At 38.7% G+C, this 15,915-nt stretch overlaps 1 protein-coding gene and 1 long non-coding RNA gene across 6 annotated transcripts in view; one reads left to right on the forward strand and one right to left on the reverse strand.

Annotated features, from left to right (window-relative positions):
• LOC130834348 (uncharacterized) overlaps positions 1-15,915 on the forward strand; it is a 176,403-nt gene that overhangs the window by 138,182 nt on the left and 22,306 nt on the right. The gene's annotated exons all lie outside the window — the stretch shown is intronic.
• Positions 1-15,915, reverse strand: part of SYNPO2 (synaptopodin 2) — a 159,591-nt gene that overhangs the window by 23,726 nt on the left and 119,950 nt on the right. For 4 of the 5 annotated variants that reach the window (XM_057704394.1, XM_057704393.1, XM_057704396.1 and 1 more), the window contains exons 2-4: positions 12,043-12,194; positions 7,873-8,672; positions 2,796-4,972 (exon numbers count right to left, since the gene is read on the reverse strand). In XM_057704394.1, the coding sequence (XP_057560377.1) occupies positions 2,796-4,972; positions 7,873-8,672; positions 12,043-12,194 (3,129 nt within the window). The remainder of the gene's footprint in view (positions 1-2,795; positions 4,973-7,872; positions 8,673-12,042; positions 12,195-15,915) is intronic. The other variant, XM_057704398.1, reaches the window with a different exon arrangement.

Here is a 15,915-nt window from a genome sequence, read left to right on the forward strand (position 1 = left end):
GAAAACTAAACAAAAATTGCCTCCTCATACCCTCAAACCAGCCAACCAACAAATCCAAACATCTACCACCACAATAAAGCTAACAACACCCAGAATTCAAAGGGTGCCCAGTAGGAGGGAAGCTGAGGCCATGAGTCCTAAGTCTCTCACCTGCCACAATGACATCATTTCCACAACTCCAACCTGAAAGGTGGTACCCCCAGCTTATTCTGCTTGCAAGTTTCCATGGGGCTCCCCGGCAAAGAAATCCCTCCTTCTCCAGGGAGTTGGCTCAGTCCTTCTCCCTCCCATGCCCCCATCTTTCAGGGTGAGGATGGACTCCACCATGGATACAATTTTGGAGGATTCCCATGCCTTTTCCATAATTTGGGACTGTATGGTTTCAGATGAGATATATACTACCAGCTCCCAGTCGAAGCTGTGGATGCTTTGACTGCATGACTGACATGCTTCTTAGAAGCTTTCTGGGAACCCCATGATATAGTCCCAGTCACGTTAGTTGTATCTTTAGTCATCAACTCCAAACAGTGGCTCTGCTAAGATGGCCACCTGTCCAACAGGAAATGGACCCCAAACACTTCTCATTCCTACATACCACAAATCACTGGACAAATGGCAATACTTGTGGGTCATTACCACTCTAGGCTGCTTTTGAACCAGTGTGGTCTCAAACTGACTACTTTGTGTTCCATTGTCTTCCCTCTAATTCATGCCATTCTTAAATGCTATGTTAAGAATGCAAAGTGATAAAAATGATCTCCTTTCCTGCTTCACCTTAAGATGGCTTTTTTGGTTGTTCTATTAGAAAAGAATGCAAAATGCACAGCATGCAACAGACTTCCTTTGCAGGGAACAAGTAATACAAACAATAGTGTTATATAATGGATAGACTGCTTTTATCTTTATCCTGTATGAATCTTCCTAATTGATTTCCCAAAAAGGCAAATAAGAGACCAAGCTACATCCAGTGGTTCTAACCTCTACGTAAATTGCCACCAAATGCAATGGAAGATTTTCCAGAGAAAAAGCAGAAGAATAAGCCCCATTGTTCTACAGCTGACTTAATTCTACTCTGTGTTATGTTGTATGTAAATACCTACAGCTTGCAGTTTTACAATGTACAGAGAAATGGAAATGTTCCAAAAAAAGAAATTCAGATGTTTGGGAAGCAATATAAGAGCAATATCAAATGACTTAAGTCAGAACAGCTCATACAGGGAAGTTTTTTTTTAAATACATTGAACAGATAAAGAAGAAAGTAGTATTTTAATAGGATAGTGAAAATATAGCAGATTGACAGTGACAGCAGAAAAGAACAGGAATACAGATATTTTCAGAGGATTAAAATGGTACCATGTACCCTCATACCAGGCAAGCTTTTATGAGAGGTCTCTAGACATATCTCTTGTATTGAGTAGATGGTTTTCCTTGGAGCTGTCAAAAACACTTTGTGGTTCTCTACATTAATTCACGTTGAATATTTTCCATGGTTGGTCAGACTTGGACTTAAAATAGATATGAGAAAGGTCTTCAGGTTTACTGTCAGTAACATTATTAACTTCAGAGCCAGCTGGATGATGGCATGGTGTGTGACCAATCCAAATTTACAAGGTAACCTTGTCTGAATCCTCCTGGTCCATCAAATATAAATAAAAAAGTGAAGGTGCAAGAATAGAATTGCAAGGAACAGTGGGAGAAGCAGTCGTCAGAAAGCAAAACAAACACAAGAAAAATAAAATCTGTGAGGTCACTCAGAAATGATGCTAATAATTGTGTGTTCTCCCCCTACAGCTTCCACACACAATGGGGTTCCTCATGCTTCACAATCAGCCCCTGGACTCAGTAACCCTTCATGCCCCAATCATGTGACTTCCCAAGGGAAAACAATAGTCATATGTACCTTTATCTGCAGCCTGCTCACCTTTTTATATGTCACTCCTTTATACTGTACTCTACCACTTGCCTCAGCCGAGGAAAACAAACTTAACGCTTTCATGGACAATTGGAGATGTACTCACTTTAGTTTCTTAAGTAACTGGGGAGAGGATGGAAATCAATCTCTAAGGATAATTATCCTTCTTGCCCATCCAGTTTATTTTAAAGAAGTCTTCTGAAGTGAGCTAACATATGTAAAACATCTGGCAAGGAGCCTAGTACATAGTGAGTGCTCTGTAATTATTACTCCCCTCTTCCTTACCTACCTTACTAACCTATGTACATTCCAACAATCCCCAAGGTACCTTCTCTGCAACATCAAACAGGTGGCTGAGGTTGACAGACCAGAACTGATCCCTGTCCTCAATAAATTTCTTATCCCTTAATACTATTAATAGAGATAAAGCCCTACTTAAAAAGGAAATGTCAGTCAATACATGTTATATTTTCACTACATTTGAACATTTTCATTGTAGGAACACAGCTGTTACGTTACATAAAGACTGTGTCCGAATGTTGATAACGCTGATCACTGTCTTTCTTGTGGCTAAAGCATAAACCCCTAAGTATCCCGCTTACTTAATACAATGGCCCATGTCTATTTGGGGGTGCTCCCAGATTTTTTAAGTGTGCAAAGAAGATAAATATGTTTTAAGTCAATCTGAGTTAGATTTTTGACTCATTAAAAATATTCTGCTCCTTGGACCCAGATTGGGAGGTGACATCTGAAATTAAGTAAGTTGAGGACTTGCTAGGCATTCTCAGGGACTCAAGTAACACTGCAAACAATTCGTTTCAAGCAAAGTGGACACTCAGCTTCCGCTACAAGATTACTCTTCCACAACAGACGGTTTCCACACCTGAACTGTGACACCGCTTTTCTTTGCTGAGAACTTCGGCCTTGGTGCCACAAAGTAAGATGTTGAGGCTGACTCTTGCTTTGGAGAGGTGGGAATGGCCACAGGCACTGGGGAGGCTCTGACTGGTGAGGTGGCCTCGGCAAAGAAGGCAGGCGGAGAGCTATAGGCCGGCACTGAGTACACGGACGAGGGCTGCACATTAGTGGGCAAGCCAGCATTCACTGGCCGAGGAGGAAGAGCTTGCTTCATGGCTGGCAGTGAACTGAGCTTGACTGATGGCTTTGCAGGGAGGCCATCCTTTGCATCGGGAGGTTGGAAAGTAAACAAGGACGCATTTAGCTGATACGGTTGGTGCTTCATAACATCCAAAGCATTGAGGGGTTTCTTGCCCTTTTTCTTGCTTGTTTTGGAGGCCTGTGGGGCTGATGGCTGAGACTTGACGGCAGCCAGTGGGTAGGAGGGGGAGTGGATAGGATTGTAGGCCACAGGAGGAGGTGCTCGGACGTTGGAGGAGTACTTCCAGCCAGCTGGTAGAGATGGAGTCGGAGACTGAGCACGGGCAGCATGGGCTTGCACGGTGTCTGAATCTACCACGTACTTCTCCATCCTTGACTGCCTTTTAGCAAACAGCTGGGCTCCTTTCCCACTCATTCCCGGAAGCTCATTGGATGGTCCCACGGCACCAGCATGAGCAGCATTTACTGTTGGTGTGGGAGCTGCTGGTTTGGGAGTGTAGTTCAGACTGGCTACTGATGCTTGTGGTCCTTTGAAGGGACCAGCCAGGTTCAGAGCACTCGCAGGCCGGGCAGGAGGGTAAGAAGGCTGCGCTATTTTGATGGAGGAGACAACGGTGCCGTGTGATGGGTTGGAAGTGGGGAAGGCAGGAGGTTGGGTTGGAGCCACTCCTGGTGACCAGACTGGAGAAACTGGAGTTACTGGTTGGGAGGATGAGGACTTGACAGCAGGCTTTGGAGCGACAGGAGGTGGGGTCTTTTGTTTTGCAGAGGGGCTTTGCATGAAATTACAAGCCTCTGCTCCTAAACTGAGGTAGTCTTCTTCAGGTCCAGAATCTCCTCCTGCTCCCTTTTTGCCTTCTGAATTTTGAAGAAGTGACAAGAGTTCAGGATTTGGGCTTACTTTGGGCTCTTTAAAAGTGAACATGGGTTTTGTCGTGCTTCTCCTTTTGGCCTCCTGCAATATTCCTGTTCTTTTTGCTGGCACCGCGATCCTTTCATCCCGGGAAGCTATTCGTTCAGATGAATCGTAAAAGGCTGCCTGGGACCATGGGGCAGGCTGGGGCCACGGAGGGGGCTGTGCTGGGCCAGCTGTCGGACTTGACACTGCTCTGGAGAAGGATTCAGGTGGGGGTGTGACTGAAGAATAAGGTGGAGGCGCAGGAAAGTCAGTGATGGGACTTGTCACGTTTCGGGTTGGAGAGAAGGGGGTTGCTGGCTGGTTCACAGATCCCAAGAAGGGTTTGGCCGTTCTATTCATAGGGATCATCCTCTGAGCCTCCGCTGTCTCAGACACCCCAGTGAAGCCATTCTGTTGGGGCACATGGCCAAGACCATGGCTTACCTCGATGTAGCTTTTGCTCACAGAGCTCTGCACTCTCACTGATTCTTCTTCCTTCCTTTGGTAAGACGTCATGGTTCTCAGGCCATCTGTTTGGGCAGCATCTGGTTCTCTGCTTGGCATTCCACCCATCCTCTCCTCCTCTTTTTGGGCTGTGATCTGATCCATTCTCTCCCTCCTCTTGGCAAACATGAGGGCCCCCTTGCCTGTGGTGTCTGGCAACATCTCCATCTTGTCCTCTCTGTTCAGTTTCTTTTCAATATCCACTAGTCCAGAATCCCAGTCAAAGTTCACAACTTGTGTGTTGTCGTCAGTGTCAGACAACAACTCTTCATCCACCTCGGATTCACTTGCACCCAGAAACGCTACTTCACATGTATCCTCTTTGTCTCCTTCCTCCTCTTCGTCTGCCTCTCGCTCAAGTTCGCCAGTCCCGTAGCTGACTAGGGTGTATTTCCTGGCCCTCCGACGACGCTTCTTAAACATCAACACCCCCTTGGAGTTGGGGTTGGGGGCATCTGTCAGAAGGAGGGCAATGCTTTTGCATTTAGATTTTGCTTCTTTCACCTGTTTTTCTGATAGGCTTTCACTCCTCCTGAGTCCTAGGGAAAATACAGAAATTATATTGAGTTGATGAGTTCAAGGAAGACTCCATACCAACCCAGAAATCAACTCTTCTGGGGGAAAATGAATACAGAAAGAACATGTTTACAATTGAGTACTGAATTTTGAAGCAATCCAACTCATTTTCTTATTTCTTTTAAAATGTATACTTCTATAATGATATACATGAAGACATAATACAGATATAATTTATATATATACCATGCCATTCCATTTTTTCCTGTAAATACATTTTTAGGCATGTTGGTTAGAATATATGTTTCATAATTTGTTTCTGTATGGATCCTTACACTTTAACAATAAACACTGGAAAACAAATGTCAGTTAATTGGATGTAATTAAAACTACAAAGGAAATAATTTGACATAATATTTTCTGCAAACAAGTTAGGACATACCTTGCATTTCCAAACTTAAAAAATAAAATGCTGATATAAAACATTCCCAAGCATTTTTAAAAAGTGGGAGGGGGAAACAATAAAATATTGTTTACCCAAATGTTTTAATGTAATGAATTTAAATGTTTGTTTTCTTTTTTTTTTCCTACCTTGCCATTCCTCCCAAGTCTTTGCATTCACAGCCACTAAATTAATATAAATTCAAAGAACTGAATGAATAATAATTGAAGGTACTGAGTCAATAATTAGTAATAATTCAGAATACAAGATTATTGTGAACACATTTAAAAAATTTTAGCTACAAGGTTGTCTAGATAAATTTGTTTGTAAATGTATTGTCATCTTGGAAATATAATACTACCTCAGTTGTAGCAAGAATAAGTGAATCTTGGGGAAATTGGGACCTAGAGTCTGTCATACAGAGCGAAGTAAGTCAGAAAGAGAAAGACAAATACCATATTCTAACTCATATATATGGAACCTAAAAAAATGGTACAGGTGAACCCAGTGACAGGGCAAGAAAAAAGATGCAGATGTAGAGAACGGACTTGAGGACAAGGGGCGGGGGAGGGGTGGCAAAGGGGAAGCTGGGACGAAGTGAGAGAGTAGCACTGACATATATGCACTACCTAATGTAAAATAGATAGCTAGTGGGAAGCTGCTGCATAACACAGGGAGATCAACTCGATGATGGGTGATGACTTAGAGGGCTGGGATAGGGAGGGTGGGAAGCAGTTGCGGGAGGGAGGGGATATGGGGATATATGTATAAACACAGCTGATTCACTTTGTTGTACAGCAAAAACTGGCACAACAGTGTAATGCAATTATATTCCAACAAAGAGCTTAAAATTTTTTTTAAAAAATTATATTACTAGTGACCCTTATAACTGTGGGTAAAAACTGATGCAGAAATTGTAATATAAAATGAGAACTTGACAGTTTTAAAATAACAAAAATTTATATTTAAATTTTTAATTTTATTATTATTGTCATAAAAAAATAAGTTGGTGGCAAATTAATTTATAGCATCAGCTAATTATAATCATGTATTCAATGATAATTGAGCATGAGTCACGAATAATTTTTGAATTACTCAAAATAGTTAAATGGAAATTTCAGAAAGTTTCAATATTTTTTGATTGAAAATTAGCTCTGTTTGTCACTGGAAGAAAATCAGACTTAATGGTTAATTTTTTAAAAATAAAATAGAATCAGTAAGTTTTATAACAAAATTACAGATATTCACTGGTAATCAAATTTTATTTAGAGAAAATAGTAAAAAGCATGGTCATTCCTAAATGTAATTCCTTTTTTGACTACTGTTATACAACTTACTATTAAATTGACAGTCACAGTTGCACAGTTGTTGCTAACCTCACCGCCAACATGTAAAGTATGTGAGCGCTGCCTTAATACACATGTTCAATATGCTATAAATGTGAAGATGCATACAGATGCTTAAAGTATAAGGAATGATTAACAGCACTTGCAAATTCAGCTACAGATGGTTATGCTAAAAATATGCTTTAAAAGGAACAACAATAGTTAGGAGACCTAATAGACTACTTTGAATAACCAAGATCATTACCACTGTGTATCATTCATGCATTCAAGTGCCTTTGACAGTCAGTCTTTACATCCTCAAATGAAATTCCAAATTTGTTTTTTAAAAGGACATGAAAGAAAATAACGAAAGTCATAAAACCTAACTGCCATTCTTATCTTCACTCTCCTTTCTGTAATCACTCCCCTGGGTAAAACAAAACACCATAAAAAGTCTTGAATTTAAAAAATATTTTGTGTTGGGGGACATTTAAATGCCTCTACATGGCCCTGGGGATTGACTCCTGTGTCTAGAAGGTAGATGAAACGCTCTGCAGTCTAGTGAAGGCTTACAAAACGGAGAGGATCATGTAACTGCTCAGTATTCCACATGTCCTTGTCCGTCAAACTCACTTCTGCAAGCATCATCATGCTGCACAATGATTTTTTTCAAAATGAGGATCTGCTTTTAATATCAGTGGTGGAGCCCGTATTTTAAAGACACCTCTCAGCAGCAGACTCAACAGTTTTTGACATATAAACTCAGCATCCACATGACTTCAAATACTCTCAGATGTTATCTTAACATGAAATATCACAATATTCTGAGACAAATCAAAAAGACACAGTAACAGTATTATTTTCTTTAACAGTTCCTGTGCCTTTGGGATAAAAGAAAGTGCATTAAAAACATTTACATCTACTACAAAGTTCAAATTTATTACTTCCAATTCAGAAATTGGTGTTTTCCACAATTTCATGTTTATTTTGTGCATTAATTAACTTAAAAAAAAAGCCAATGAGAGACATACTAAAAATCTTACCAAAAAAAAAAAAAAAAAAAAAAATCCACCCAGGCGAAGCAGCAGCAAAATGCCCTAAGTTCCCAAGCCCCTTCCGACAGCCCAGCAGTGGTCCCCCCCGGGGAAGGACTTACGTGCGTGGCGTGCTCTGTGCTTGTGAGGTCTGCTGTGATCCCTTTCTGAGCGTGGATCTTCTCCCAGCTCTGTGCCTTCTGATGAGACTGCAAAGGATACCAGAGAAGGAGGTGCTTCTGACTGCCCTCCTTCCACTGGAGAATCCACACACCCCTTTCCTGCCTGAAGCCTGCACCCTTCTGTCTTCTGCCTGTCAGAGCAGTCGAAGATCACTTCCACTCGGGGCAGCCTCGCGTCTCCTGCTTCACTTCCCTGGATCACTCTCAACTCTTGGCCACTGGAGATGTGGATTATCTTGCTGGATCTCAGAGAAGGGTCCCCTTTCTCACCAGTGGGGACAGAATTTATGTGGACAATCCCGTCGTGTTGTAAATTAGGATCTGGGTCAGGAGACTTAGATTTTTCAGTTCCCAGGAGAGCCACTACAGGGGCACTAGTGCCCTTGTGTCTCTCTTGTGAAAGGGACAGTTGTAGCTCAACCACAGTGCCTGGCCGCCCCACTTCTGCCTTCTCCCTTACAATAACCTCCTCTGGTAAGCGTCCACTTTCAGAGTCAGACGTGTGAGGGGCCAGGCCTGTTTCTTCTTTTATGTTCCCAGAAAAGCCAGCACCACTTGCTTGGTCCTCAGTTAAGGGAACTCCACTCTTGACTGGGGCGATATAGAATTCTCTGTACTGGCTCTTTGTGGCTGGTCGAATCTGTAGGGTGGTACTTTCCACATACCCTTCATGGGTGAGATGTTCATGGTTTTTGTTTTCAGTTTCAGAGATCAAGCTCTCACTTATTCCACTGGATGGTCTGCACACAGGAAAATCAGTCCAGACAGTTAAATCAGAATGTGTTACACCTGCCAAAGAACTTCCTGACACTTTTATGATGTCTAATACATGATACAATAAAAATATTTCCTCCTAAATGTCAACTGCAACATATTTGAAAACAGAAATTGGCAACATGTTTATATTATTATTTAAAGATCTTCCAAATAAACTGGTCTTTAAAGCAAAGCAAAAATGCTCACAAAAGGTTATGAAACCAAAATCCATCCTAAATTCAGCTTTTATTTTTTTTTAAAGCAAAGGTTAGAGCTACATGGATGCCCTTTATCTATAATTGGGGTGTTTTCAAATAACCATGCTTGTTATGATATGACAAAGTGTTTTAATGTCTTAGGTGTTTTCAAATAACCATGCTTGTTATAATATGACAAAGTGTTTTAATGTTTTATTGACTAAGTTTAGGTCTGGACATTATAAAGTCGCATAAACATATTCAGCAGCCTCAGAGCAATATTAATATACAGATAACTCAAGTAATCCTTTTAGAGACTGTGCTTTCTTAAAAGGAATGAAATAGAAGCTGTTTTTTTAAGCTCCAATGAGCATGTGTTTTGTAATAAGTGGACCCCAGCCCAGTACTCTTGTGTAAAGAGAAATCCTTTCCATGCTGCAATGAATCATTGAGTCATGGAGTATTTATAATCTGAGATGCCTCCCCTTCTCTATTTGAACTTGTCTCTTGGAGCATTTTCCTTATAGGATCCCTGAAGTCAAACTGTTCCTTAATGGCTCAGTTAAGAAGCTCACAGCTGTTCACCACAGTCCTTTGATTTTGACCTTAACCATTCCCAGCTGGTTTTTGCAAATTCGGGTTTGCAAGAAACAATGTCAGTTAAGGGTTAAACAACTTCTTGCTAAAACTCTAATTTAAACTCTAACTGCTTTTAGAAGAGAAGCATCATTCACAGAACAGCTGTAGGAGATGCCTTCATTTCTTACATTTGTAAGGTTTTTAAAGAAGCAGTAGCGTCTATCTCGGTCCCTTTCTTCTTTCCTCAAAAGGTACCCTGACTAATGCAGGATCATCAGTTGAAGGAAGTGAGCCCCTACTTCTGTTCTATTCAAGGGAATTTACCTTAGAATTTATGTGGTAGTAAAATTTAAGACTAATATTCAAAATAATTACTTCTGACTTTGCTTTTGACTGCATTTAGCAAAACAAAAATAAAACACTACTAACGGTCAAATGAAATTCAGCTTTCTCTATGCAAGTAATCTGTAAAGCTTCCTGGTAATACCAAAAAAAAGATTATAATATAGTATTTTTAAAACATGATGAAAGCAAATTAGATCTTTCTTATATAGGAAATGATGAATACACTCTGTGCAACTGAATTTGAGGGTATCAAAAGGCCAGAGAGTTTTAATTTAGGAAGGCCTTGAGATGGAAGTAGATTAAGTCACTTTGAATTATGTCAGCAATCAATTATGAATCTGAGAAGAGAGTAGTCTGAATTCATTCCAGCCTTACAGGCAAATGGGTCAGATAAATGTTAACATTTATTGGTAGCCCAAGTAAAACGGATAGTATACATGAATAAAAAGCATAAAAGAACTAGAGGTTAAAGCTCATTTCCATTCATTGCACATAGGTACTCAATTCCACAATTTATGTGTCATAATTATATGTATATATATAATCATTTAAATAAAATTTACAGTAATAGAGACAATGTTAAAGGAGGATTTTTTTAAGATAGTCTGACCCAGCAGTAGTCCAGGAAGAGTAAACCACTTGTCCTCTAGGGATAGATGACAGTTACACGAGTGGAGAGAAATATTTAATTCCGGGAAACAATGTTTAGGTATCCAGATTGGTGGAGGTGGCAGTGGTGATGATGATGATGATGCTTACCTTTGGGCTGACTTTAATTTGAGATTCCATTTTGAATCTTGTCAATTATTTATTTATATTGTAAAAGTAAAAATACTTAAGAGAAAATAATAATGATCATGATTCCAGTTATTAAAAGCAGCAGAGAACTAGTCTATTTACTTCTGAAAGTAAATAGGTACCTAAGACTCAGCTTTAAACCACCAAGGACTTTCCCAGTGACAGTCATCCTAATCAAAACAAGTAGAGGATGTCCCAGACTGCAAGTGTGTTCTGAAGAGACTGGCCTCATTAAGCCAGCAAAGACACTAAAAGGGAATAAATTAGAAAAGGTTTTTCTCCCCTTTTTGGATGTGATTAAACTTTTACAAAGATGGGATGCTTCAAATACCTCAGAGATTTATGTATAATATTGGCCAACACTGTGACTACACTTGGCAATATTCCTATTAGATCCCTTTTAAAAGCAAATGGCAGCTTTATAAATAAGTAGGATCCCAGGGGCTTAAACACTGGGCTTGAAGGGTAAATATTTAGACGGGAGATTCAGAGACAAATGCTCGATTTCTTTTATTTTCACAAAATTTTGGCCAAAGTGAGTTCACATTTGTAACAGAAATGGAATCATACTGAATGATTATCAGAGGGGTAATTCGGAACGTAGTCTTTCTGCGGTTAAGACAAAACCTGGAAGGTTTTGAAATTCGGTGTGGGAAGTCCTTCCCTTGTCTTCCTGAAGGCTGCTCTCTAGGAAGCCAGAGCTTTCCTTTGTGGATTCACTATAATGTCATGGTCAGGGCCTCTCTTGCAAAGTTAATATGGACCATACTGCAATTCGCACATGGTAAAAATGTTGATGCTATAGTTTTTTGTGATTACTCTCATTGTTTTGTTTTTATGTTTAAGGTTTACTTATGCATTTTTAAGCAATTAGGTGAGGAGGGTGGTATTTGGAGAGACCAAACTGACAAGTTATTTGCACTGATAGTCCAAAAACTAACCATCAGCTTTTGACATATCCAAATATTGTGTTTTTTTGGCAAACAAAAATCAGGCTGCTTTTAAGGGTTTCTTGGTTCTTTTCCTTATCAAATAAATATTATACAGCATAACATTTTAACATTTAAACATTTTAAATTAATCTATGAATCTAGGAATTATACTTTAGTGATCCTGAGCCACCAAAAAATCTTGACCTAGAAGTATTACATTATGTTCAATATACTGAGCTTCCTAAGGAAGTAGTCTAAAATACCTAAGATTTTCAACAAAGTTCTTGAAACAAAATTTTCAAGTTAATTCTCAATTAACCAGAAAATTCAGTTGATTAGAATTGCCGTTTTTCAAACACTATGATTTTTCTGTTTAACTATACTGACCTACCAAGTACCCTCATTTCCCCATAGATGATGGTAGTAGGAGCTGTGGTAGTAGGAGCTATAAGCGTTCCCATGTAGCTTCAGGAGAAAATATGTATTCCAACAGATCTTTTTACCTTTTGACGAGCATTTGGAGAGAGTCTGTTATGCTCTCCATGAGCTTGATGACTTCTGGGTAGGTGAGGTCTGCACAAGAGTTGCCATTGATAGAAACCACTTCATCCCCCTCACAGAGCCCAGACCCGGAGGCTTTGCTCTGGCTTCGGATCTGAGTGGAGTGAAAAAGGAGGCAATAGTTAGAATTATATAACTTACAAAAAACATGCCACTATCTCTGAGAAATTTTTACTTGGGAGAGGTAAATGGATCTGCAGACGGTATAAATCAGCCCTGATTTTTAATTTACCTGTTAACCTATAAGACCATCTTAAACACTTCTCACCCCTGTTACACACAATTGATTATACACCATAATGTCAACATTTAATTCATAGCATTATAAGTAAACAGGAAAAAAAGGAAATTAAATCTATGGTGAAGGAACTAGAAAAACAGAAATAAATAATAGTGAAGAATGGAGGAAAACAGATGTTTAAACTGATTATACATTAAAAATAATTATTTCACATTACGAAGTTTGATCCAATCAGAAAGTGGCTTCTCCCATTAAAATAAAATGTAAAAGCCCTTCTCATTGCCAGGGTGGGTGGAACACTGACTGTAAGAAGGACATGTAGGGCAGGATAATTGATTTAAAGAGAGAGCTGTACAGCTCAATGAACTGATGAAAATCATCCCAGTAAAATGGGGAAATCAGGCAGCAGGATGTTAAGAATTATGTCAAAGAGAGAAATCCTTCATTGAAATCAACTCTCCAAGACTTGATAATAAGCAAACTTTAGCAAAAAAGAAAGAAAAAATAGGATTATTTTGCAAAAAATGAAAACAGCCCTGCTGTAAGGATTGCATCATATTCTAACATAGATTCAGTGGGGACAAGAACTGACTAAAAACCCAGAAGAGAACCTTCAGATCCTGAAAGAAGAGAAATGCAGAGGAGTGGGATAGCAACAGAGAGGTCCCACGAGTCCTTAGTGAGGAATAACATTCAGTTATTCCTGGAGGTTTACATTCTGTATAATTATGATTATGGTAAAATGTGCTGGTTATTCTCCCTCTGCCCTTACAGGCCCGTTCTCTACCCTCCCTGGTGCTGCTTTATGGCGGTGGGGGGATTGGCCTCTAGAGAATGCAGTGACCAAGTTCCCTTGCATGCTGATTCCTGGTTGGATTTGGTCAACAGGAAGCCCAGAGATCAAAGAGTAAGGGAAATGAGAGGTCAGGGAGATGTTCTCCTTGCTGGACCTGCTGGGCCATGATTTGGCAATGGCTTTGTTCCTTGATCTAGACAGTCAGAACTCCTGTCTATCTGTCCCTCTACCGTGCCTTAACTCTTGTTATATTCCAATAAGACACCATCTCTTTGCATCTTCAGGCCTAAGGGTAATAATAGCTTCCTGCTCTTGATCTCTGGGTGCTTCATTATTGTTTGTTGGTTCACTTGAGCCTGCCTTTGGTCCCTGCATTACGTTATCTTTAATTACTCCTTTGAACATGCTACCTATTTCCTGCTGGGACCCTAAGTGATACTAATGTGTTTAGATTTCATTTTATAATGTGAATTTAATAATTCTCAACGAACCATGTATCATGATCACACAATCTCAAATTTAATAATACTTTAAATAATCTTATATATATTTTCTACTAAGGGGATCCCTGTTTGACTATTAAAATTAAGATTCTGAGTCTAAAGAGGTCAAAACCAGGTAAGCAGTGCTTCTTGAAGAATGTTTTCATAGCCAGGCTCATTTCTGATTAGGCATGAAATGTATTTCAATTTATCTCTAACAGATGCCCACTAATTCTTGCTAAGATCTTAAATGATAATTAATATGCTGACTGATATAGGTTTAAAGTTTATATCTCCAAGTGCATTTACATTTTAAATGATACTCTTGGAAGCAGAAGCATATCTTTAGGTGCCAAAGCAATGATGCTATTGAAATTTGAAGTGATTCAGTTAGTTTTGTTCTGGGAGGGTCTATCCTTTTATTGTCATAAATTATAAGAAGGCCTTCTCCTTTTCTGAAAAATCAATCTCATTCCTATTGTTTTGAAAGAACACATTAATTTATTGCAAAAATTAAATGAACTCGATATTTCCAAGGCTAGAAGGAAGCAACAAAAGCAAAGAGAAAGAGGATATTCACCCAGTTTTGAAAAATATCTGTTATCACTGCCAAGTATATTTGTTTTGTTGTCTTGCATGAAATTATTAAAATAAAGAATCATGAGAGAGTTGTTACTAAGTCAAGAATAAAGCAATGCTCAACAATGAATATTTAAGTTAGGAATAGAGTTATTCACATTTCATTCATTTAAATTTATTTAATTTTTTAAATAAAATAAGATCAGGTGAATAATAAAGCATATTTTTAAGCATAAAACCATTCATTCAGTGGAGTCAGATGTACTAGAATACGAAAAGAAAATTCATCCTTTTGAGAACCAAATGGGTTTTATGTTGCTAAAACAGATTTGTCATTATACCCCGTACGTCCCCCCTGCCCAGGCCCAATCTTGAAGCTGGGGGTCCGTTTATCAGCAATAAGTTGTGTGAGTTTTAAGCAGCTTCATGGGTTTGCAGAGCAAGACGAAAAACTGGTCCTTGGCAAATAAACAAATTCCCAACTTAACAGAGCTGTCTATCATCCAAACATGTGCTGCTTGATGAGAAAAGTGCAGTTCATCATTCTGCTTGTCAAGTGGAGCTTTTAGTGGTATCCAAATAAGCAAAAGCATTATGGTAGGAGCCATTAGCATTCCTTCAGAGCGTACATTCTGAGGTCAACATTTGGAATCAACTGCTGTGATTGTGTTTAGCTGATCTTTTACATTTGTCTGAACAGCAGGAAATAGTCTGCCCTCAAGAACCACGTTAAATAAGGTGATACTTTCCTTGCCACAAAAACTTTCTAAAGGACTATTCCTTCTCCATTTTTAATAGGACTAAACTAAACAAAGGTTGCATGCCAGAGTCAATTATGCCCAAACATATCCCTTGCAATCACCAACATCACCATTCATAGGTGTATTATGAAGAATAAACATTTTTAGAATAAAGATCTTCCTTATATTGTGTATAATTATGTATTTTTATAATTTCTATAACTGTGCATTATTATGTATCTGAGTAAAAATTCTATTCCCTGAAAACATTCTTACTTGTTAAAATGAAATACATTGTCAGTAAAAAGAGTAAGTTTGCACATAAAAATCACTAGTATTTATAATGCTGAATCTCTATCAATGAAATTATCAACCAGTCTCCTCCTTAGGCCATTAGTCTTAGATTCATAAAGTATGTTTCCTAGTAGGAAAGAACACCAACTCTGATGAAAGAAGACATAGGATTCAATTGTGTGGCTCCAATGTTTACTAACTCTCTGAACTTAGATGAGTTACACTACATCCTTAAGTTCTAGTTTTCTGAAGCATAAAATAGAACTAATAAATTTGATCTCTCTAGATGGTTAATAAGGATTAGAAATAATATATGTTAAGTTCCATGATGCACATACAGCTCATAGAGGTGTTTAAGAAGGGACTAATAAATAAAAATGCATTGACTTTCTATACACACACACACACGAAAGGAACATGCCAAGTAAACAGAAAAACTGTAAAATGTTAGTACTTTGTCTATAACATGTTTGAAAATATCTGGATTTGTTTTTCAGTTTTTATCCATATACTTGGCATTATCTCATCATAATCTAAGATAAACAGTGTTTTATCTGTGTTTTCCTCAGTAAGCACACATTTCATAACTGAAATATGGGAAAGAAGACAAGCCTATTTACTATGTTTCCCAGCAGAAGTAATAATACAAATATTTAAATATTAGTGGCTTGTTTTTATTGAAC

Source organism: Hippopotamus amphibius, chromosome 13, assembly GCF_030028045.1.
Source record: "Hippopotamus amphibius kiboko isolate mHipAmp2 chromosome 13, mHipAmp2.hap2, whole genome shotgun sequence".
Lineage (NCBI taxonomy): Eukaryota > Metazoa > Chordata > Mammalia > Artiodactyla > Hippopotamidae > Hippopotamus > Hippopotamus amphibius.